The 24,436-nt window shown below is 46.9% G+C and overlaps 2 protein-coding genes across 4 annotated transcripts in view; both read left to right on the top strand.

Annotated features, from left to right (window-relative positions):
• The first annotated feature begins 806 nt into the window (after positions 1-806).
• BRMS1 (BRMS1 transcriptional repressor and anoikis regulator) lies at positions 807-16,146 on the top strand. Of its 3 annotated transcripts, none has more exons than XM_081968566.1 (11): positions 807-932; positions 4,304-4,448; positions 5,564-5,654; positions 5,797-5,924; positions 7,627-7,706; positions 9,308-9,404; positions 11,072-11,164; positions 11,903-11,967; positions 13,107-13,146; positions 13,937-14,075; positions 15,656-16,146. In XM_081968566.1, the coding sequence occupies exons 2-11, from the start codon at positions 4,322-4,324 to the stop codon at positions 15,771-15,773; spliced, it is 978 nt and encodes a 325-aa protein (XP_081824692.1). In that variant the 5' UTR covers positions 807-932; positions 4,304-4,321; the 3' UTR covers positions 15,774-16,146. The 3 variants fall into 3 exon arrangements, with proteins under 3 accessions (XP_081824692.1, XP_081824691.1, XP_081824690.1); XM_081968565.1 differs by lacking the exon at positions 807-932 and adding an exon at positions 1,118-1,236; XM_081968564.1 differs by lacking the exon at positions 807-932 and having other exon boundaries at positions 4,262-4,448; positions 11,072-11,153; positions 11,892-11,967.
• A 1,756-nt stretch (positions 16,147-17,902) lies between these two features.
• Positions 17,903-24,436, top strand: part of RIN1 (Ras and Rab interactor 1) — a 12,095-nt gene continuing 5,561 nt past the window's right edge. The window contains exons 1-4 of the mRNA XM_081968578.1: positions 17,903-18,498; positions 21,727-21,804; positions 22,364-22,590; positions 24,046-24,160. Coding sequence (XP_081824704.1) covers positions 22,411-22,590; positions 24,046-24,160 — 295 coding nt within the window. The 5' untranslated portion in view covers positions 17,903-18,498; positions 21,727-21,804; positions 22,364-22,410. The remainder of the gene's footprint in view (positions 18,499-21,726; positions 21,805-22,363; positions 22,591-24,045; positions 24,161-24,436) is intronic.

Below are 24,436 nucleotides of genomic sequence, written 5' to 3'. Positions count from 1 at the left end.
GGAAGGGAACAGCGTTCCGTGCACCTTCAGCATTTAGTCATGCCAGCCACATGACCACAGAGATGTCTTCGGACAGCGCTGGCTCTCCGGCTTTGAAACGGAGATGAGCACCGTCCCCTAGTCGGGAACATGCCTTTACCTTTATTGATTATTTGCACAATCAGCCAGATATTTAGACTGGATTTGGCATTTTTATCTACCTATTGAGCCTGTCCCAAAGAGCTGAGATAGACAGATATTATTCAATAATATTAAAGGATGTAAGCTGTTCTGAGTAAAGCTGCCTTTTGCAATTGACTGATCATGAATGTGTCAATGCCGTTGGTGTTCAGACGATGCTCCAGTTGTTTTGGGATTGCACCAAGGCACCTATTACTTCTGATAGCACCTTTTCTTTCTTTTGCCAGTAAACATTACTTTTATTGTTAGATTTCTTTCTCCAGCCACCTCATGCATACTCTCAAGGTTTATGCACCTATTATTTGGGAATTAAAAAAAGGGATAGCCTCTGTAGCTATTGCAATATTACATTGATATTTGGGAGTTCATCCTTTTGGGAAAAGGCTGCTATTTTAAGGTTTGGGAAGGGGGAAACGCTTTTTGTTTAGTTTTTCAGGTTTTTTTTTCAATTTTACTATTTATTTTTCCTCTTTCCTTTCCAGGGGTTCTATTTTCTCCGTTGCTATGGGAACGCCTCTTTCCGCTTCCGGCTTCCCATAATGCAGTGTAGCCAAAAGAAGGGGGGGGAAACCACAGAGAGGGTTGGCTGGAAGGTTTCGGGATCATAGACATGTAAGGCCGCCTCCAACAGTAGGCATTATCCGCCGCTCGGATTGGTTAAAGAGCGGTGGGCGGGGCCGACCGAGGGCCACTTCCGATTGCGGAAGGGAGCCCGAGTGGCGTCGACGCTTTGCGCGGGCTCCTCCCCTCAGGTAATGAAAGGGGTCCAGACGCTTTTCCCAGCACCCCCCTTTTTCTGGGTGTTCATTGGTCCCGCCCATTCCAATCTTAATGCATTCGGGCGAGCGGCGGGGCGACTGTGGATTAGACCACTAACCGGGTTGGGGGCGGGTACACATTCGCGTGTCTGTGCTTTTGTATGAACGTACATGCGCACATACATAGGATTGGCTTCTCGCTGCGTTCCCCGTTGAAGGCGTATCGTAGTGTGAGGAAGTTTCTCGACGTATTCCTGACTTTCCATTTTTATTTTCTCTTCCTCCCCTCAAGGAATTGGTAATCCCTTCCCCCATTATATTAATAGGGGAACGTGGTTTAGTCCATTGCATTATGGGGGGGGGGGAAGATGGAGGGTGCAATATTGATGTTTTATTCATAAACCTTTATAGCATCTTGTGGTTTTCCACCTGGGTTTTCTTGGCAGTTCCCAAACAATGGTAAATTTCATTTTTAAAACAAGTGGTCAAGCAGGACAGCGGGGTAGCTTAAAACCTGCAGCAGTAAGCCAAGCTATTTTAAAATGCCCATTGGAACAAAATAATTTGCAAAACGTTGCATTATTATACAAATGCATTATTTTTTAAGGGAGCAGTGAGGCCTGAAGACTCACGAACAAGCTAAAAAGCCTCGGATGGTCTGAGCCTTTCCAAATACGTGCGACTACGATTCCCATCAGCACGGTCGGGGATGATGGGAGTTGTGGCTCCATGCACGCATGGGGTACCGCAATGGGAACACAGCCCAGGTGTTAAGCTTTAGAAAGGCTTTTCTTCTTAGCCTCTTGGCTCGGTGGAGCTTGTCGATCAGAAAGGTCGGCGGTTCGAATCCCTAGCGCCGCGTAACGGAGTGAGCTCCCGTCACTTGTCCCAGCTTCTGCCAACCTAGCCGTTCGAAAGCAGGTAAAAAATGCGAGTAGAAAAATAGGAACCACCTTTGGTGGGAAGGGAACAGCTTTCCCTGCGCCTTCAGCATTGAGTCATGCCGGCCACATGACCACGGAGACATCTTCGGACAGCGCTGGCTCTTCGGCTTTGAAACAGAGATGAGCACCGCCCCCTAGAGTCGGGAACGGCTGGCACAGATGTGCGATGGGAACATTTACTTTTACCTTTATTCTTAGTCTTAAATGACCATCCTTATCGGGAGCCCCCCAAAATTCTCAGTTGTGTAATGACTACACAACCATGACTTTACGACCGTTCAGTGTGAACAATGGCACCAGAAAAAGTGAATTAGGAGCGTTTTTCACACTTAACGACCATTGTAGCATGGCCACGTGATCAAAATTGGCAGTTGATTCATATTTATGACGGCTTGCAGTGTCCCGGGGGCACCCTTTTGCAACAAGCAAAGTCAGTGGGGGAATCGGATTCACTTAACAACCGTGTTATTAATTGACCAGCTCTAGTGCTTCACTAAACAACTGGAGAGTCGTAAAACCGGGCAAAACCTACTTCACGACTGTCTGGCATAACAATGAAGACTTTGGACTCTGTTATCAGCCCATCATTCACCTGGCTGCTGGATTCCCCTCCTTTTGCCAGGTTGCCCACTGGATAATCTGGTGTTTAATCTGGAAGTGGGGAAAAATCAGATACAGTAAAAAAAAAAGCAGTCTTTTCGCCAGGGCACACCTGCTGTGTTTCCCCCAAAATAAGACCTTGTCTTATATATATATATATATATTTTGGCCACCAAAAAAGGGCACCAGGTCTTATTTTCGGGGAATGTCGTCCACTAACTAACCTCACTTGCGCGCGTCACCCCCGGCCTCCTTTTCGCTGTCGGTAACTTCTTTTTCTGTGGCCGGCAAAGTTTTCCTGAAGGACTCCTGCAGCCGATAACATAGATCCAAATGGTTTAAGGTTTCCTGCTTGAGCAGAAGGTTGGACTAGAAGACCTCCAAGGTCCCTTCCAGCTCTATTCTGATTGATTGATCCAGAGTTTTGTTATCAGCTACTTGCCAGCTGCAGAAGGAAGGCAGGTGTTGAGGTGTGCGACACCTGGTTGCAACTGTCCAAAAGTAAGTAGTAGGGCAGCTTCCCCATCCCCACCCTAGCTTCATTTTTATCCATACACTCTGGAGTGAGCGGGGTCTTAATTAGGGCGTGTTTTGGGAGGTAGGGCTTATATTGGTGCATGTGTAAAAAAAATCAATCAAGGGCTTATTTTCAGAGTAGGTTGTATTTTCTGGGAAAACGGGGTAAAAGAGTGGAAAAGTGCCACACTCTGTGTTTTGAAAGAATTGTGTGAAATCCTCAAGAAGCTGAAAGCACAGGCTTGTTCACCAAACCGAAGGAAGATTCGCGTTGAGTTCTTTTGCACAGAAGAGAGCAAAATCATGCGGCTTTGCACACCAGTTTATTTTGGTGCGACGTGCATTTTTTTAGCGCCCTGGGTCAGAATTACCTCGAATTTTCCAAAAAAATAAAATAAAACTTCTGCAGTTGAGAGATTAAATATATGCAGGTAGGCCTTGATTTATCATCGCAATTGAGGCCAAAATTTACATTGCTAAGTGAGAGCGTTTGTTAAGTGAATTTTGCCTCACTTTACGACCTTCCTTGACTCGGTTGTTAAATGAATCAGAAATTGCAGGTAGTAAACACTGAAAGCAGTGAGCATTTTTCCATGCTTAAAGACCGTTGCAGCCACCCCAGGGATGCATGATTTAGGTTCGGCTGCTTGGCAATTGTCTCACATTTATGAGGTCGCAGTGTCCCAGGGATTGTGACCTGACAAGGAAGGTCAATGAGGGAAGCCGGATTCACTTAACAACGGCGTTCCTAATTGAAAGGCCACAGCGATTCGCTTAACAAACCCAACAAGGACAGTCGTCAAATGGGACAAAACTCACTTAAGAAATTTCTCCCTTAGCAACATCAATTCTGGACTCGGTTGTGGTCGTAAGTCAAGGACTTGCCTGTGTTCCAAAATTAGCACCCAGGTGTGGTTCTGTCACTGCGTTAATTGGTTTGCCAACTTGTGCTTATATTCTGAGTTATGCAGTAGACTGAACTGTTTCTTATCTGACAATGATTAATGCGCATGTCACATAATACGTCACACATTCTTTCCTTTCCTTCTGATCTTCCGTTTCCCTGCCAAGAGGACGCAGGCACATAACTCTGCCAAAATGTACTTAATTGAGTTAGTAAGATTTGTATTTTATTTTATATTTAAAAAAGTGTTTTTTTTAAAATTAGAATATGTTTTCGGGTTTTATTTCTGCTTATTCGGAAATATGCTACTAGGAGGGCCAACGGTCCACGCCTCATTAATTCAGGGTGAAACTTCCCCTGACAGGTTCGCTCTTATCTTTTTCTGTCCGTCTTCCCTTCAGGCATCGTTCAACGCCGCCATGCCTGTCCAGCCTCTGCCGAAGGAGATGGAAGGGGAAGGGGATTCGGCCACGGAAATGAACAGCGAGGAAGAGAGCGAGGATGAACGCAGCGCCAGCCAGTCTGAATCCGAAGAGGAGAGTTCAGGTAAAATGTCAGGAGGGGAAACTGAGGTTCGGCTACTAAAATGCAGCCCAGAATCTTAAAAGCGAAATTTAACGGGTGGATTAACTCTACAGCAGGAGTGTCCAACCTTGTCAGCTTTAAGATGGGTGGACTTCAACTCCCAGAGTGCCCCAGCCAATCATGCAGAACGATACAGAACTAAAAAACCAACTAATCCAAGCCAATGTATAATGCAGGGCTTCTCAACCTCATGCTGGCCAGAGGATTCTGGGAGTTGAAGTTCACCCCTTTTAAAGCATGCTGGCCAGAGGATTCTGGGAGTTGAAGTTCATCCCTCTTAAAGCAGGCTGGCTGGGGGATTCTGGGAGTTGAAGACCAGTCGTCTTAAAGCATGCTGGCAAGAGGATTCTGGGAGTTGAAGTCCACCCCTCTTAAAGCATGCTGGCCAGAGGATTCTGGGAGTTGAAGTCCACCCCTCTTAAAGCATGCTGGCTGGGGGATTCTGAGAGTTGAAGACCAGCCATCTTAAAGCATGCTGGCCGGAGGATTCTGGGAGTTGAGGTCTACCCCTCTTAAAGCATGCTGGCTGGAGGATTCTGGGAGTTGAAGATCAGCTGTCTTAAAGCATGCTGGCTGGAGGATTCTGGGAGTTGAAGTCCACCTCTTTTAAAGCATGCTGGCCGGAGGATTCTGGGAGTTGAAGTCCACCCCTTTTAAAGCATGCTGGCTGGAGGATTCTGGGAGTTGAAGTCCACCCCTCTTAAAGCATGGTGGCCAGAGGATTCTGGGAGTTGGAAGTCCACCCATCTTACAAAACAGTCAAATAAAGCAGAATACTTGTAGCTCAGGATTGTACTGTGGGATCCTTGGTGCTCTCTGAGCATGCTTGTTTACTTGCAGATGTTTCATTACGCAGCTATGTAACATCATCAGTGCTAGTGAGACTTACGTATTAGCACTGATGCTGTTACCTAGTTGGGTAATGAAACGTCTTCAAGGAAACTCAGAGAGCGCCATGGGCCCCACAAAACAGACACTCCAAAATTCAGAAGCTCTGAAATAAAATCCCAGTTTATCCTGGGATTTGATGGGCTGGTTTTTGAATCGAATCGAAATTGTCTATTTTTCCTCCACAGAGATGAACGACGAAGACTACGAACGGCGCCGGGCAGAATGCGTAGATCAAATGCTTGATCTGGAGAAGCAGTTTTCCGAAATCAAAGAAAAGTAGGTTATATTTTTTTCCCCCTCCTTCTCTTTTTCTCTTGTGTCTGGGTTTTGTTTTTTAAACCCCAGAACTTTGGGAATTTTTTTTCCCTGGTGAATTGGCTGGGTGTTTTTTGTCGTTTCCCCCCCCCCCCCTTTCCAGGCTGTTTAAAGAACGTCTCAATCAGGTGAAGGGCAAATTGGAAGACGTGATGTCGGGAAAAGCCACCGAGTACCTCGACCCGCTGGCCGTTTTACAGAATCACATGCAGATCCAGATCGAAGTGGCGGGTAAAGCTTGGCGGGTCCCAAACCTTATGGGGGCAAGAGGGGTGGTGATGGCGGTGGCATTTGAGGCAGGGGGTTGTGAGGGGAAAATAATATTCATGGGAAAGTTGCAGGTAATACCGTATTTTTCGGAGTATAAGACGCACCGGAGTATAAGACGCACCAAGGTTTTGAAGAGGCAAATTTTACAAAAAGTAGGTAGGTAAGATAGAGGGATAGAGAGGGAGAGAAAGAGAGAGAAATACAGTAGGTAGGTAGGGGGAGAGAGAGAGTAGTTAGATAGGTAGATAGAGGGATAGAGAGAGAGAAATAGAGAGAGAGTGTCGGTAGGTAGATAGATAGAGGGATAGAGAGAGAAAAATAGAGAGAGAGAGAAATACAGTAGGGAGGGAGGGAGAAAGAGTAGTTAGGTAGGTAGGTAGATAAAGGGATAGAGAGAGAGAGAGAAATAGAGAGAGTGTGTCGGTAGGTAGGTAGATAGAGGGAGAGAGAGAGAGAGAGAAATAGAGAGAGAAATACAGTAGAGAGGGAGGGAGAAAGAGAGTAGTTAGGTAGGTAAGTAGATAAAGGGATAGAGAGAGAAAGAGATAGAGAAATACAGTAGGTAGATAGGTGTTTTTGCTGGCACAGCATTTGATCAATCTAATTCTCATCAATCTGTTAAAGAGCTTTCCAAAAGGAAAAAAAGTTTTTGCACTATGCGAACCTCCCAAAAACGGCCCGTTTTTCACAAAAATGGGCCCGGGTTTTTCCTTCCCAAAAAAGGCATGAATAGCTGGGGGGGGGGGGGGGGCTTGCAGAGTGCCCCAGGGAGGCAAAAACGAGCAAAACCCAGCCGTTTTTTTTGCAAAATCAGGCCTGTTTTTTGTCAAACAAATTGCATGCACAGCCTTATGGAGGTTTATAGAGTGCTGGAGGGGTGGGGGCAAAAATGGGCTCTTTTTTGCTCATTTCTGCCCTCCCCAGCTCCCAGAAGCACCCAGGAAGCCTCCTAAAGGCTCTGCACGGCCATTTTGGTGAAGAGGGCGGGGCTTCGGAGGCCAAAAATGCTGTCCTCGGTGTATAAGACGCACCCAGATTTTCAGCCTCTTTTTTGAGGAAAAAAGGTGTGTCTTCTACTTCGGAGTGTCTTCTGCTCTGAAAAATACGGTATTTAGAACAGGAACGATGAGATGGTGGGAAGTGAGGAATTGACAGTAACAAGTGTCTGAGAAACTTCAAATGTGCACGGGGATTTGCAGAGAGTGACGGTCAGTGACAGTCAGTAAGACAGAACAAGGAAATAAGTTGTGAAATGCGCGCAGGAAAGTATAAAAAAGGATTTCTTGGGAAGAGTTCAGGGCTACTGGCCGTAGCTCATCCTTGCTGGATTCAGCTATATCACTGGAGCTTAGTGCAATAAGATGCTAATCTAAATAATGCTATGTTTGTTCACGTGCAAAATTGTTCATGACACAATAAACCTCTGATCTTAAACTAAGATTGGTTGCTTGTGGTTTCCCTGTGTTTTTCAGATAGGGAAATTTTTACGACAGGGTTGGCTTTTGCATTGTTGGGCTACGTTGTGGTCGTAAGTCGAGGACTGGCCTGTCATAAGAATTGAGGCAGAAGCTTGGGATTCGTGGGGGAAAGAGCAACAGACCCATACACCACTTTCCATTGATTCCAAATATTTCCAATGTTCCCCCCCCCCCTTCCCCTCCAGGGATATATCGAGGTTGGTGCCTGGAAGTCATCAAACACAGATATGGGTGTGAGCTTCAGGGAGCACAGCAACATCTGGAGGTTAGAAGACCCCTCCCCTCTCCTCCTAATCTTTTGATTTACCCCCCAATCCTCCGGTCTCGAGAAAGGAATCGGGCTTCCCCACTGACTTATTCTTTTCCTTCCTCTCCTCCATCTCTCTGTCTTTCTTCTTTAACACTTTCTTTTTTAGCCCCTTTCCTCCCCTCCCTCTTTTTCTCTTTCTTCCTTTCTCTCTTTCTGTTTTTCCTCTCCTCCCTTCCCCTTCTTTCCTCTCTCTCTTCCTTTCTCTTTCTCCCTCCCCTCCCTCTTTCTCTTTCTTCCTTTGTTTCTTCCTCATTTTTCCTTCTTTTCCCCTCCTCTTCCTTCCCCCCTCTCTCTCTTCCTTTCTCTTTCACTTTTCCCCCTCCTCTCCCTCCTTCTCTCTTTCTTCCTTTATCTCTTTCTCTTTTTTCCTTCTCCTCTCCTCCCCTTTCCTCTCCTCTCCTTCCTCCTTCTTCTCTTTGTTTTCCCTCCCTTCCCCTTCTTCTCTTCTGTCTCTCTCTCTCTCTCTCTCTCTCTTCTTTTGTCTCTTTTTCTCTTCTACTCCCCTCTCCTCTCCTTCCTCCTTCTTCTCTTTGTTTTCCCTCCCTTCCCCTTCTTCTCTTCTGTCTCTCTGTCTGTCTCTCTCTCTCTTCTTTTGTCTCTTTTTCTCTTCTACTCCCCTCTCCTCTCCTTCCTCTCTACCTTTCTTCCTTTGCCTCTTTCTCTGTTTTCTCTCTCCTCTCTCTCCTCTCCCACCCCTACCCTCCCTTCTTTTCCCTCCCCTCCCCTGTCTATCTCACAGGGTTGTTGTGAGGACAAAATGGAAACCGTGCTGCCCCACAGAAGTCCTAAATCCCTTGGTAGCCAGGGCAATTTTTCAGGAATTTTCATCCCCTCCAGAGCCAGCCGGTCCTTTTGCCTTCTTGGCATCCATTAGCTGGCTTTCTTCTAAGGAAGCCAAGGCGACTTCCCTTCCGCCCTCAGCGCAACAACCTTGTGAGCTAAAGTTCGCTTAAGACAGGAGCCGCATGTGGCTCTTTCATCCCTCTACTGCGGCTCCCTGTCGTACAAAATATACGTCACAACCGCCAATGTGTGATACCTGGTGGCACGCAATTTGAAAATAAAAGTTTCCGAAGAAAACAGAACGTTTAATTCAACTACGTATGCTAGTTCTGTGGCCGCTCAGGAAATAAGGCACGGGAAAAGTTTTGTGTTTTCTGTGGGAAACGGGTCAAAATGTCTCTTTGAGTGTTTAACGTTGCCGACCCCCTGGCTTAAGACATAGGGCAAAAGTCTCCGCTTCAGCCGGGGAGCGACGTCGGGGGATCGAACCCAGACCTGACCCCCATTTCCCGGAGTCTTTTAACCCGGCTGTACTTGAACGGCGACGGGGGTCATTCTTCATGCCTGCCCGCTGTTGAAAGTGCATGAGTCAGCCAGCAAAAGCCGCCTAAGTGCCTAGTCCTCATGACAGAGGCCCGTAAAAGTTGAGTTTTTGAGCGTTTGCCGGTTGTAGAATCCCATCCCACAGGTCTATTTGGGGTGGGGTTGGGGGGGTTGGCTACCAAGAATGAAAAGGATATCAAAATATTTTTTTTTGCTTTGTCCATCTTAAGAGTGAGAAAGTGCTATTATTCGACAGCCTGGAGGAAAGCCTTTTGGAGCGTATCCAGCGGTTGGAAGACGACAGGCACAGTGTAGGCCTCACTTCCGGTGAGTTCTCCTCCTTCCCCCCCTTCGCCCAACTGGGAACATGGTCCCTTGGAGCCAAAACGGAGCAGAATTCGATCTCGGAGCCTCCATTGGGTGGAGAGTCCCATGGGTTGTGAGGAGGGGGGAGAGCCTTCTGTCTCTCACAAGGCTGAGAAGCTGATGCCCTCCCCCCCCCCCCCCCCCCCCGAAAAATACCAAGGGTTCTTTAGCTGTCTTGGACTACAATCCCCATGTTGCCACACGAGCCTGCCTTGGGAATGATGGGAGCCTCCCTGCCATAGATCGAAAAGCAAGAGTATCCGATCTTGGCAACTTTTGTTCTGACGCAGAAACAAGAAACAGACTCCTACTCCCGAAAACCCCCTCTTTATTTATATCCTGTGAATTAATAGCATTCACGCAACGAAAAGTCCAGGCAATAGTCCTTCAAAGGGTTAACTGCAGTAACAGACCTTATCAGTTCCTTGCGATAATTGCCAGGCAAAGCTGCAAATTAAGTTCTGGCAAGCAGTCTTTATGGCATGAAACACGATGAGCAAAATCTTCAGAAATACGAACTGTTGTCTCCTACGACCACCACTCCCCCTTTCCTTCTGTTTATTCCCCAGCCAGGGAAGGGCCATTCAGCGTACACGTGTGCTTTGCTTCCCGAGTCGACTCCTTGTCCTCCATTGTTCTCCTCTCCTAAAAGCTCTGTGCATACGCGCATCTGGAGCAGGCTCCAGCTGTTCTTCTTCCCCACTTATCTCTGACTCCGAAGGCAGCTGGGAATTGTCAGACGGCCCTGGTTCTGTCTCTGCTTCCAACGCAGAGCTTCCATCAGAGCCTTCCTCAGACTCCAGGACTGGCCCAAATTCCTCCCCAACCTCCTCACTGTCCGAGTCTGCTGCTAGCTCCACTGGCAACGGGCGGGCAACAATGACTTTTTAGACTTGTGGACTTCAACTCCCATAATTCCCCAGCCAGCTGCTTTCTATGATGGCTTAAAGCTAATATTTATAGCTGATAATATTGACTCACTCTTCTGGCGAGGCTAATAAATTTTGTTTCATCTCTCTCTCTGTCTCTCTGTCTGTCTGTCTCTCCCTCTGCCAATCTCTCTCTCTCTCTCTTTTTCTCTGTTTCCCTGTCTCTCTCACTCTCTTTGTCTGTCTGTCACTCTCTGTCTCTCTCTCTGACTCTGTCTCTGACTCTCTTTCTCTCTGTCTCTCTCTCTGTTTCTGGACTCTGTCTCTGTCTCTCTCTGACTCTCTTTCTCTCTCTGTCTCTCTTTCTCTGTTTCTGTCCCTCACTCTCTGTCTGTCTGTCACTCTCTCTCTCTCTCTCTCTCTCTCTGTTTCTCTCTCTCTCTGTCTCGCTCTCTGCCTCTTTTCCTGTCTCTCTCCATCTCTCTCTTTCTGTCTCTTTCTCTCTCTTTCTGTCTGTCTCTGTCTCTCTCTGACTCTCTGTCTCTCTCTCTCTGTCTCTCTCTCTTTCTCTATTTCTGTCTCTCTCTCTCTGTCTCTCTCTCTCTCTCTCTCTGTCTCTCTCTCTCTCTCTGTCTCTGACTCTCTGTCTCTCTCTCTCTCTTTCTCTGTTTCTGTCTCGCTCTCTGTCTCTGTCTGTCACTCTGTCTCTCTCTGTCTCTCTCTCTCTCTCTCTTTCTCTCTCTCTTTCTCTGCTCTTAGAATGGTGGGACGGCAAACTTCGGCCCAAGCACAGCTCCAAAGAATGGGATTCCCTCTGGCCCAGCAAGAGGAAGAAACCGCCGTTGGTGTCCGATATCCTTTTGTGCACCTTTTTCTTCTGGAAGAGACGCGGATTTCATGATTTGGAGAGTCGAGGCTGTGTCGGTCCTTCTGCAAAAAAGACAGCTTGCTGCAGTGGTTTATGAAAGTGCTGGCTTAAAAACTAGGAGTCGGGGAGTTCTAGTTCTGCCTTAGGCATGAAAGTTGACTGGGCGGCTTTGGGCCAATCACCAGGAGACTGGGAGTTCTAGTTCCACCTTAAACAGAAAGCCAGATGGGTGACTTTGGGGCGATCACCAGGAGACTGGGAATTCTAGTTCTACCTTCAGATGAAAGGCTGGGTAACTTTGGGCCAATCACCAAGAGACTGGGAGTTCTAGTCCCACCTTAAACAGAAAGCCAGCTGGGTGATTTTGGACAATCACCAGGAGACTGGGAGTTCTAGTCCCACCTTAAACAGAAAGCCAGATGGGTAACTTTGGGGCGATCACCAGGAGACTGGGAGTACTAGTCTCACCTTTAGATGAAAAGCGGCTGGGTGACTCTCTCACCCCAACCTACCTCACAGGGTTGTCGTTGTGGGGAAAATAGGAAGATGAAGGAGTATTAAGGTACCTTTGCCACTTTGAGTTACTCATAAAGTAATAAAGGCAAGATAATATATATATATATATAGTACACAAATAGTAAAGAAAACGAACCATCTGAACTAGCTGGTTGGGATTTAGTGGTGCCTGATTTCACAGTTCCTCCTTAACAGCTCCTTCCCACGCCCGTACATCGTTTACATGCTGCACGATATCGACATCATGGAAGATTGGACGGCTATCAAAAAGGTCAGAGGACAGCCCTGTGATGAGACTTAAGACCTGGGGTGGGCAATCAATTTTTCCTATGTGGACACATAATAAACTGGGACTCTTGTGGAGAGCCGTGTTGTCGCCCACTAGCGGCCATCATAGCTGGCAGCAGATTCGGACAGTGAGGAGGGTTGGGGAGGAACATGGGCCAGTCCTGGAGTCTGGGGAAGGCTCGGATGAGGGCTCTGTGTTGGAGGCAGAGAGGGGGCCAGAGCCGTCTGACAGTTATCAGCTGCCTTTCAGAGGCAGGCATCAGTGAGGCAGAAGAACAGCTGGAGCCTGTTCCCAGTGTGCGCATGCGCAGAGCTGCCAGACAAAGGGAAGAGCTAAAGAACAGGGGTCGACTTGGGAGGAAGGCCAGAGGTGGACAATGAATGGCTCCTCCCAGAGGAAATAAAAGAGGAGCGACAGGGGAGTGGAGTTTGCAGGAAATAAAAGAGGAGCAACAGGGGAGTGGAGTTTGCAGGAGCATGTGAGTCGTATGGGGCATTCCCCCACCCCAGGAAAGGGTGAAGACCGGCTGCCCGTGCGTTTAAATATTTTAGGGGAAGGGCTTATTATCCGGGAAGGTCTTATTTTCGGGGAACAGGGTAGTTTAATGAGGAGAAATGCCAGCAGGTGACAAGATAGCAGAGTTCCAATATTTGAGGGGCTGCCACAGAGGTGGTCAACCTATTCTCCAAAGGACCAGAAGGCAGGACAAGAAGCAACAGAATGGAGACTAACCAAGGAGAGAAGCAACCTAGGAGACATTTCCTGACTGTGAGAACAATTAACCAGTGGAACTGCTTGCCACTAGAATTTGTGGATGCTCCAACACTGGAAGTTTTTAAGAAGAGACTGGACAACCATTTGTCCAGGATGGAATACTGCCTGAGCAGGGGGTTGGACTGGAAGACCTCCAAGGTCCCCTTCCAGCCCTGTGATGCCAAGAGAAGCCGGTTAATTGTTTGATTGGTTGTTGAGTTCTTCTAATATTTCCTTCATATCATGGGATGAGACAGTGTTGTAGACAGAAGCAACATGTTTGCATGCTACACAGTGGGTCAGCAATCGTGAGGGGCGCCGGGGGCAGGACTTTTCATTCATGGTTGCCTTATTCTCCTCCCCGACAGGCTAAAGCTGCTGTGTCCCCCTCAAAGAGAAAGCATGAAGGCAAGTAACTTGATTTCTTTGCAAATCGGGATCTCCTGCTGCATTCCTTTTAAAATTCGGGCAGGTACCCCGTGTCTAAGGGGACGCGGTGGTTTAGTGGCTGAGACGCTGAGCTTGTCGATCAGAAAGTTTGGCAGGTTGGCGGTTCGAATCCCTAGCGCAGCGTAACGGAGTGAGCTCCCATGACTTGTCCCAGCTTCTGCCAACCTAGCAGTTCGAAAGCACCTAAAAAATGCAAGTAGAAAAATAGGGACCACCTTTGGTGAGAAAGGAACAGCGTTCTGTGCGCCTTCGGTGTTGAGTCATGCCGGCCACATGACCCCGGAGACGTCTTCGGACAGCGCTGGCTCTTCGGCTTTGAAACGGAGATGAGCGCCGCCCCCTAGAGTCGGGAACGACTAGCACAGATGTGCAAGGGGAACTTTTACCTTTACCTTGCCCAATGCCTGAAGGGCTGGCTTAAAGGCAAGCAGACCCACCTACCTGCACCCTGGCAGCAGGGAGGGAGAAACGGTGCATCTAATGGATGCTGAACTACGACTCCCAGAATTCCTTGCAAAGCCAGCCATGGAGGCCGAATTATAGAGCCAGATTTGGGACTAATCGTAGACTATAATAGTTGGGTTTAGGCATTATTCTAAGCCAGCATTTCTCACCCTTGCTCACTTTAAGAGGGGTGGACTTCAACTCCCAGAATCCCCCAGCCAGCAGGCTTTAAGACAGGGCCCTTCTACCCCGAACAGCCCTGAGCGCCCCCCCCCCCCTTTGCCCCCTCCTCTCTTCACTCCAGGCCCGCTGAAGGCGGAGAAGCTGTCTTCCCCGCCCCTCTTCGCCGCCCACTGCGAGGACGGCCACCTGCATTACGAGGGCGAGATCTACGTCAAAGGGGAAAGCCTCTTCCTGCAAGTGGGGGACGAGACCCCCGTCCAGTGAGTTGCAAAGAGGGGGTGGCAAGTGTGGGGAGATCAGCCAGCTCTGCTTGGTGGGGTTCGGCCCTCCCATCTCCCTGCCCCCTTCCTTCCTTCCTTCCTTCCTTCCTTCCTTCCTTCCTTCCTTCCTTCCTTCCTTGTTTTTTTTCTTTCCTTAGAGATTCTGATCTTCATTTCACAAAATGCTTCCAAGCCACTTCGGATCAGGAATTACTGTACTTTTAATCTAATCTCTCTTTCCCTTATTTCTAAAAGAAAATAAGTCTATTCTATTCTATTCTATTCTATATTTTTTCTATTCTCTTCTCTCTTCTCTATTCTATTCTAATTTTCTCTATTCTATTATCTTCTCTCTATTCTATTCTACTTTCCCTATTCTATTCCATTCCATTCTATTCTATTTTCTCCAATCTATTCTATTCTATTCCCATCTCCTTCCTTCCTTCCTTCCTTCCTTCCTTCCTTCCTTCCTTCCTTCCTTCCTTCCTTCCTTCCTTCCTTCCTTCCTTGTTTTTTTTCTTTCCTTAGAGATTCTGATCTTCATTTCACAAAATGCTTCCAAGCCACTTCGGATCAGGAATTACTGTACTTTTAATCTAATCTCTCTTTCCCTTATTTCTAAAAGAAAATAAGTCTATTCTATTCTATTCTATTCTATATTTTTTCTATTCTCTTCTCTCTTCTCTATTCTATTCTAATTTTCTCTATTCTATTATCTTCTCTCTATTCTATTCTACTTTCCCTATTCTATTCCATTCCATTCTATTCTATTTTCTCCAATCTATTCTATTCTATTCCCATCTCCTTCCTTCCTTCCTTCCTTCCTTCCTTCCTTCCTTTCTCCCTTTCATTCCCCCTTCCATCTCCCTCCCTCCCTTTCTCCCTTCATTCCTTCCTCCCTTTCTTCCTTCCTTCCTTCCTCTCTTTCATTCCCCTTCCTTCCTTCCTTCTTTCATTCCCATTTTCTTCCTTCCTTCCATCTCCCTCCCTTCCTTTTTTCCTCCCTCCCTCCCCCCTCCCTCCCTTTCATTCCCATATCCTCTACAGGTTGTCCTCGACTTACAACAGCTTTTTAGTGCCCATTCAAAGTTAGAACAGCACTTGGAAAAAAGTGACTCATGGCCATTTTCCACCTTTTGCAACCATCGCAGCCCTCCCCACGGTGGCGTGATCTAAATTCAGAAACTTGGCAGCTGACTCGCACTTATGACGGTCGCAGCGTCCCCTGGAGTCACCCGATCTCCTTTTGCGACCTTCTCGCAAGCAAAGCCAACGGGGGAAGCCCAATTCATTTAAGGAACGTGTGACTCACTTAACAACCACAACGATTCCCTTAACAACACACAGGTCGTAAAGGGGGGGGCGAAGCTCCCTTCACGACTGTCTCGCTTAGCGACAGAACCTTGGGGCTCCTTTGTCGTAAGTCGAGGACTCCCTGCACTGAATCTTGGCTGAGTTGATGGGGAAGCTGCATCTCTGGTGGTCTTAATTCTCAACTGAACTTGTTTAGTTAATTCTCAACTGAACTTGTCTAAACTTTGTTTCTTCCTTCCGTCCCTCAATTGTGTCCGGATTCCCAGGGCCGTCATCACGGCCATCAGCACCGGCGAAGTTTGGCTACGCCGAGAAGACGCTAGCAAAACCAAGATCTACGTTTCCCAACTCCAAAAAGGCAAATATTCCGTGCATAAGGCTTAGCGTATCCCTTGTGGTGGGGGCTGGATGGGTGGGCCTTTGAAAGCCCCCCCCCTCCAAAATCAACCCAGAAGGAAGGAAGGAGACCTTGTCGCTTACAACGTCCCCCAAGCCTGTTCGGAAAGAGGCTTACCAAAAAATGGAAATATTTTGCCGAGAACGAGATGAGATTCTTTTTTTCTTCCTCGTAATACCGGATGGTAGACCTGAAGTTTTGTTTTGTTGGGGGTTTTTTTCCTGCATTTTTAAAATGTACTTCTCCATGGCACCCCAAAAAAGGAGAAAGGAAGCCGATAAAGGAGAGGAAAAAAAAAACCCGTCTGGAAGAAATTTGAAATAAAGCACCGGAATTTCAAATAAAGCACCAAAGTTGAAACTCTTCTCTGCATTCCATTTTTTTTTAATTGCAGGTAATTCTGAGCTGAACATTTTTATCGAGTTACAAAGTATCGTGGAATAAGGTAAAGGTTCCTTTCGCACATCTGTGCTAGTCGTTCCCGACTCTAGGGGGCGCTGCTCATCTCCGTTACAAAGCCGAAGAGCCAGCGCTGTCCGAAGACGTCTCCGTGGTCATGTGGCCGGCATGACTCAACGCCGAAGGTGCACGGAACGCTGTTCCCTTCCCACCAAAGGTGGTTCCTGTTTTTCTACTTGCATTTTTTACCTGCTTTCAAATTGCTAGGTTGGCAGAAGCTGGGACAAGCGACGGGAGCTCACTCCGTTAATGTGGTGCTAGGGATTCGAACCTCCGAACTACCGATCTTTCTGATTGACAAGCTCAGCATCTTAGCCACTGAGCCACCGCGTCCTTTTATCGATCTAATAATCGGTAAAATTACAGGGTAATTCTCAACTTGGCTGTTGGAAGTTACGAGGGCGCTGAAAAAGGGGTCTCGGGACCAGCCCTCACACTTAACGACCGTCACAGGGTGTGTGTCGTCCCCCCCCCCCGTGGTCACGTGATCCAATTTCGGGCGCTTGGCCAAGCGTTAGGAACCAGGCTGCGCAAGAGAGCGAAGCGTTTTTCTGCGTGTGTGAAAAATACAGGGAGCACGCAAAGCTACAGGCCCCTCCCCAATGCATGGAAAAATGAGAAAAAGGGTTTTTTTTTTTCCTTTCCTTAGAGATTCTGACCTTCATTTCACAAAATGCTTCCAAGCCACTTCGGATCAGGAATTACTGTACTTTTAATCTCTCTTTCATCTATTTCTAAAGAAAATTATTCTATTCTATTCTATTTTCCCCATTCTATTCTATTTTCTCTATTCTCTTCTCTATTCTCTACACTATTCCATTCTATTCTATCCCTTTTTATTCTATTCTATTCTATACCACTTTCTCCTATTCTATTTTCTCATATTCTATTCTATTTTCTCTTATTCTATTCTATTTTCTCCATCTATTCTATTCTATTTTCCCTATTCTATTCTGTTTTCCCTATTCTATTCTATTTTCCCCATTCTATTCTATTCTATTTTAATTTTCTCTACTCTATTCCATTCTATTCTATTCCTATTTTCTCTATTCTATTCTATTCAGAATTCTCCTATTCTATTCTATTTATTCTATTCTATTCCATTTTCTATTCCATTTTCTCCTATTCTATTCCATATTTTCCTATTCTCCTATTCTATTTTCTCTTATTCTATTTTCTCCAATCTATTCTATTCTATTTTCCCTATTCTATTCTCTATTCTATTCTATTTTCTCTTATTCTATTCTATTTTCTCCAATCTATTCTATTCTATTTTCCCTATTCTATTCTTTCTATTCTAGTCTATTTTCCCCATTCTATTCTATTTTAATTTTCTCTATTCCATTCTATTCTATTCCTATTTTCCCTATTCTATTCTATTCAGAATTCTTCTATCTCTATTTATTCTATTCTATTCCATTTTCTCCTATTCTATTCCATTTTCTCCTATTCTATTCTATTTTCTCTTATTCTATTCTGTTTTCTCCAATCTATTCTATTCTACTTTAATTTTCTCTATTCCATTCTATTGTATCCCTACTTTCCCTATTCTATTCTATTCAGAATTCTTCTATTCTATCCCTATTTATTCTATTGTATTCCATTTTCTCCTATTCTATTCCATTTTCTCCTATTCTATTCCATTTTCTCCTATTCTATTCCATTTTCTCATATTCTATTCTATTTTCTCTTATTCTATTCTGTTTTCTCCAATCTATTCTATTCTACTTTAATTTTCTCTATTCCATTCTATTGTATCCCTACTTTCCCTATTCTATTCTATTCAGAATTCTCCTATTCTATTCCATTTTCTATTCTATTCTATTTTCTTTCTCTTCTCTTCCCATTCCCATTCCTTATAGCCCCGAAGCCTTTCCTTGAAAGTTTTCCTTTGCAGCCCCTTTGCCCCCCCTCGGCTAAAATCCCTCCTACCTGGCTGTTTACAAAGCCCCCCCCCCCCCATCTGTGGTGGCATCTGGCGAGACTTATCCACTTTCCCGAAGTTGGTTGATTGGAATAAAAATATTTTTTTTAAATGGGGCGGGCAGGTCCCAGGGCACCACCCCACCCACCTCCTCTCTTCTCCCGGCTGCCAGCCAGCCTGCACAGGGCCTCGCCCTCCCTTTGGGAGGCAGTCTGGATGTGTGTTGTGTGTGCCGACAACCTCACTTCCCTGGGTGTGCGAAAGCAGAAGTGGGGGAAATCACGTGGAGGAGAGGAATGAAGGCACACGGAGCAGCTCCTCCGAGGAAGGTTTGGATTTTGGTGGCCAATATGACAACTCTCTCCCTTTTCTGTTTTGTTTAATCTCTTTTCCTTTCTTTCTTTCTTTTTGGGGGGTGCCAGTTTCCCCAGCTGGGAAGGTCGGCAGCCCATGGAACTCCCGGGCAGGGGGAGAAGGGGGAAGGATGGCTCAAAGGTTAGAGCCACAAGACGGGGGGGGGGGGTTCCTAAATTATTATTATTATTAATAGTTCACTCTGGGTTTGGCATTTCTATTATTATTATTAATATTAATAATAATAATAATCACAGTCTGCCAGATGTTTAGTGTGGGTTTGGCATTTTTCTTCTTATTATTATTATTGTTATTGTTATTGTTATCGTTATCGTTATTATCGTTATCATTGTTATCATTGTTATTATTATCAGTCAGTCTGGGTTCACTCTGGATTTGGCTCTTCTATTATTAATATTAATATTATTATTAATCACATAGTCAGCCAGATGTTTAGTCTGAATTTGGCATTTTTCTCTTCTTTTTCTTCTTCCTCTTATTATTATTATTATTCGGAGAGTCAGTCTGGGTTCACTCTGGGTTTGGCTTTTCTATTATTAATATTATTATTATTAATATTATTAATCACATAGTCAGCCAGATGTTTAGTCTGAATTTGGCATTTTTGTCTTCTTCTTTTTCTTCTTCCTCCTCTTCTTCCTCTTATTATTATTATTCGCAGAGTCAGCCTGGATTCACTAGGTTTGACATTTTTTTCCTCTTCTTCAGCATCATCACCATTATTATATACTTTATTCATTAAACATGAAACTCAAGTCAACTGAACATTCAAAAATGCATCACAAATACCATTGACTGGTGCTAAAAATACCATTGACTGGTGCTAAATTATTATTGTTATCGTTATCATTATTGTTGTTATTGTTATTATTATTCAGAAATCAGATTTCTGAATCCAGTTGGCTGGGACTTTAGCAAAGGGAGATGTGCAAAGAGTTATTATTGGGGGTGATAGGAGTGGCAGGGAGGGGGAGGCTTTTTAACTTGGGTAGGGGGTTTTTTGGAAAAAAGGGTGGGGGGTAGAAGGGGGGGAGAGAGAAAGATAAGTCCTAATCTTGGAGGTGTTTCTTTTTTTCGTTCTTATTCCTGCCTTGACTGACGTTTGCTTAAAATCTAGGGACAGATTTCAAAAAGGGAAGTTTCGCAATTGGGGGGGTTGGGGGAAGGGGCGTTGGGGGTCTTGCAAGGCCGGGAGCGATGGGAGTTGTGGTGCCGTCGCTCTCCTTCCCGTGTCAAGGGTGTGTGTTTGCAACCGAGCACAGAAAGAGCATGGGATTGGACCCGACACGCGTGACTGCCCAATAGGAGGGTCCTGTTTCTTCCATCCATCCATCCCCCCTTTTCTGACAACCCTTGAGGACTACACCTCCCCATCAGGCACAGCAGGGGATTTCTATGGGTTGGGGGTGGTCCAAAACGCCCCAAGCATCCCCCCAGTGCCAGAGAGGCTGGGGAGGGTCTCCTCTCCTGCTGGGGGAAAGCGAGGTCAGCCCCCATGGGGAGGAGGGGAGGATAGTCACTTTTAGCGGGGGGGGGGGGGTTGACTTGGTGCTCTGCCCCCTCCTCTCTTTGCCAGCAATGTGGATTCATGTTTTCCCACGTGTGTTTTACATGTGAAGGCTTCCCACCCCCCTCCCTGCTTTCGGGGTTTCCCGCCCCACGGAACCAGCTAAGCTAATCCACTCAAGGGTGGGGCTGCATGGGGGGGGGGGGGGAAACGGGCGCTTTCTCCTCCCTCAAATTCTCTCCGGCACCCACACCCTCACCTGGGCACACCTGGCTGGGATTAGGAATGCGAGGATGGGGGTGGGTGGGGGAAGATCGGATTAGATTTTGGGTTCCAGCTTTCTCCTTCCTTTTTCCTCCAGGCGAGGAGGGCGACTCTGGGAGGGATTTGAATCCGGTTCTCCCAGGCTTAGTTCGGTCCGAGCGCACACAACTCATTTCAACCCAGGTTGGGGTAAAATCTCAGCCTGGAACTGTTCGTGAAGAATCGCCTTCACCTTTAGTTCCAAGTGACAACAGCACTTGAGAAAAAAGACTTACGGCCGTGGTTTTTTTTCATGCTTACGACCGTTGTAGCATCCCCAGGGTCAGGAGATCAAAATATGAGCAAGTGGCTCATATTTATGACGGTCGTAGTGTCCTGGCGTCATGTCATCGCCTTTTGCAACCTCAAGTCAAGTCCATCGCGGCAATTGGGTTAACAACTGTGGCAAGACAAGTTGTGAAATGGGGCGAAACTCACTTAACAACTGCCTTGCTTAGCAACTGAAATTTGGGGCTTAAGGGTCGTAAGTCGAGGACTACCTGTATTTCGAAGGGGGAGCCAGTTGGATCTAGTGGTTGAAATATCAGGCTAGAAAGTAGGAGACTGTGAGTTCTAGTCCTGCCTTAGGCACGAAAGCTGGTTGGGTGACTTGGGCCAATTACCAGGCGACAGTGAATTCTAGTCCTGCCTCAGCCATAAAAGCTGGCTGGGTGACTGGGCCAATCACTAGGAGACAGTGAATTCTAGTCTCACCTTAGGCATGAAACCTGGCTGGGTGACTGGGCCAATCACTAGGTGACGTGAATTCTAGTCTCACCTTAGGCATGATAGCCGGTTGGGTGGCTTTGGGCCAATCACCAGGAGACGGTGAGTTCTAGTCCCGCCTCAGGCACGAAACCTGGCTGAATGACTGGGCCAATCACTAGGTGACAGTGAGTTCTAGTCTCACCTTAACCCTGTAAATCAGCTGAGTGGCTTTGAGCCAGTTCCCCCTCTCTCAGCCCAGCCTACCTCGCAGGGCTGTTGTTTTGTGTGGAAAACAAGCGGAGAAAAACGCGTCGGATCTGTTCGCCACCTTGAAGTTCTTTGTAAAAATAATAAAAGGCAGGCCTCCAAATAAATAAATCAATGTAAATAAATATCTGCTCTTCCCTGGAGGAGGGAGGAGAATTTTCCGTACGCAAATAGTTCTTCTTTCAGGGAAGATGCCCAGAACTCAAGCGAAGCGTGGGCGAGCGTCTGTACCAAAGAGCCTCCAATCTAAAATGAATTTATTTTATTTTATTGGGGGGGGGGGGGGGGGAACAAAAACACCAGATCCAGCCATCCATTGATCCTATTTGTGGAAGGACAAAAATTTGGCAAAATCCTTTCTTTCTTCTTCTTTCTTTCTTTCTTTCTTTCTTTCCAGATCGCACTTCCCCGTGGACCCCTGCCGTGGTGCTGACTCACAGCCGTTCGCCCCCGCTGTGTTTTTCAACAGCTCAAGGTTGGTACCGCTCGGCCGATGCTTAACTTCCCCCTCCTCGCACACACGAACGCTCGCACGCACCGATTGTGAGCAAGCTTTGGGCTCTGGTTTTAGATAAATCTCTCTTTTTTTTTCTTTTGTGCTCTTGTTAGCCTAAGGCTGGCTTTTCCTAACCGTAGAATAGGAGGATAGAATGACAGAAGAGGCGGAAGGGACCTTGGAGGTCATCTAGTCCAACCCCCTGCTCAAGCAGGAGGCCCTGCGCCGTTTCTGACGGAGGGCAGTCCAGTCTCTTCTTGAAAGCTTCCAGGGATGAATCTCCCACAATTTCTGAATGACAGAATAATAACAGAGCTGGAAGGGACCTTGTAGGTCATCTAGTCCAATCCCCCGCCCAAGCAGGAGACCCTGCATCATTTCTGACAGAGGGCAGTCCAGAGAAAGCCTCCAGGGATGAAGCCCCCACAATTTCCGAAGTCAACTTCTGTTCCATGGGTTGATTGCTTAGATATTACAGATATACAGATTATCAGAGTTGGAAGGGGCCTTAAATTTAAGACTCTTTCCTCTTTTCCAGCTTTCCTGAGGACTTAGAGAACGCCCGTCCCTTATCTTCTGACCGGGATGACCTCCAACCCGGCCTATGACTATCCCGAGCCCTATGCCAACCCCCGGCAAGGGGCTGTGTCCCTGCCCCATAGCATCAGCCTCGTGGGACGCCTGAGACTCACCCAGCCCATTTGGCTTCAGTTGGGCATCAATTCGGCCACGGCTCTCCACATCTTGCAAAGGGAACCAGCGGGGGTAAGGAGCGTGCTGTGAGGAGTGAGTAGCCAGCAAGAGGCACTCTGAGCCTAAGCAAAGTGCCTTTTTAAAGGAATCCTTTGCAGCTTCAGAGAACTACCAATCTGTTGCTCTGGCTTTTTAATCAATTTAATGGTTTTTACTGTGTTTTTATTGTTGTATAATGTGTCTCATGGGGACGCGGTGACTCAGTGGCTAAGACGCTGAGCTTGTCGGTCAAAAAGGTCGGCAGTTCAGTGGTTCAAATCCCCTGAGTGAGCTCCCGTGACTTGTCCCAGCTTCTGCCAACCTAGCAGTTCGAAAGCACCTAAAAATGCAAGTAGGAAAATAGGAACCAACTTTAGTGGGGAAGGGAACAGCGTTCCGTGCGCCTTCGGCGTTGAGCCATGCCGTCCACATGACCACGGAGACGTCTTCAGACAGCGCTGGCTCTTCGGCTTTGAAAGGGAGAGGAGCACCGCCCCCTAGAGTCGGGAACGACTAGCACATTTGTGCGAGGGGAACCTTTACCTTATAATGTGTCTCAGATTTTAACTGTCATACATGTACGACCACCATTGGGCCCCAAATGTTTGTCGCTAAGCGAGACATTGGTTAAAAGTGAGTTTCGGCCCCTGTGGCAACCTCTCTTGCCAGTGCTGTTAAGTGAATTACTGCATTTGCTAAGTTTGTTCCTCGTTGCCTAAGTCAAGGTCTACTTACTCAGTAAGACCTCTCTAGCTGTGTGGCCTTCAACTCCCAGAATTCCCCAGCCAGCACATCCCTTGCTGAGAATTCTGGGAGCTGAAAGCTGCTGTGCCCCCCCCCCCCCCCCAGTGGCCAGCAGAGCTGGCAGCAGACTCGGACAGTGAGGAAGGTTGGGGAGGAACCTGGGCCAGTCCTGGAGTCTGGGGAAGGCTCTGAGGAGGGCTCTGTGTCGGAGGCAGAGAGGGGGCCAGGGCCGTATGCCAGTTATCAGCTGCCTTCAAAGTCAGACATCAGTGAGGCAGAGGAACAGCTGGAGCCTGTTTCCAGTGTGCGCAGGCACAGAGTTGCCAGATGAAGGGAACAGCTAAAGAATAGGGCTTGACTTGGGAGTAAAGCCACAGGTGGATGATGAATGGCCCCTCCCATAGGGAATAAAAGAGGAGCGACAGGGGAGTGGAGTTTGCAGGAGTCCATTAGTTCGCTTCATTGGTTCCTGACTCTCCGAGACTCCTTGCAAAGGTTTTTCAGAGATCGGCCTGGCAGCTCTCCAAGCCAGATGAGGTCTGTGACCGTAAATCCTCCCTCAAAAGTCTTTGCTGGATGTGAATGAGCAGAATTCACAGTCAATTAATAAATGGGGTTTTTTGTTGGGGCAACAAGGAGTTTGTTTCATGCTCTTGGGAAGCCTCAATCAAAACACCTCCATTTCCCAGTATCCCCCTTCCCTCGCTTTGCCTCTGACATGACCCACTTTCTCACTTCCCCCAGACATTTCTGGTGCGCAGATCCAACACACGCCAGTGCCATGTTCTTTGTCTCCGTCTTTTGAATGACTCATCGCCCGCTTTTGTTACAACGTACCGTTTGCACCAAGAACGAGCAGGTAAGACCAGGCCGGCATTTTTTTTTTAAAAAAAAAGTAGGAGACTCTTGAGTTGCAAAACTCACGTGATTTAAAGAGAAAAGCAGATTCTCTCTCTATTTTTCTGTGCCGGACATTGTATATGGATAATCCTGGATTGACAACCCATTCGTTTAGGGACCGTTCGAAGCTACGGCGACGCTGGAAAAAGTTACTTATGACCGTTTTTCACAGTTACGACCTTCGCAGCATCCTTATGACCACATAATCATTTTACAACCTTTTCTTGCCAAACTC

This window comes from Natrix helvetica (genome assembly GCF_964273705.1).
Source record: "Natrix helvetica genome assembly, chromosome: 16".
NCBI lineage: Eukaryota > Metazoa > Chordata > Lepidosauria > Squamata > Natricidae > Natrix > Natrix helvetica.
The sequence above is the reverse complement of the archived record's forward strand: the minus strand, read 5'-3'. Positions and strand labels throughout refer to the sequence as shown.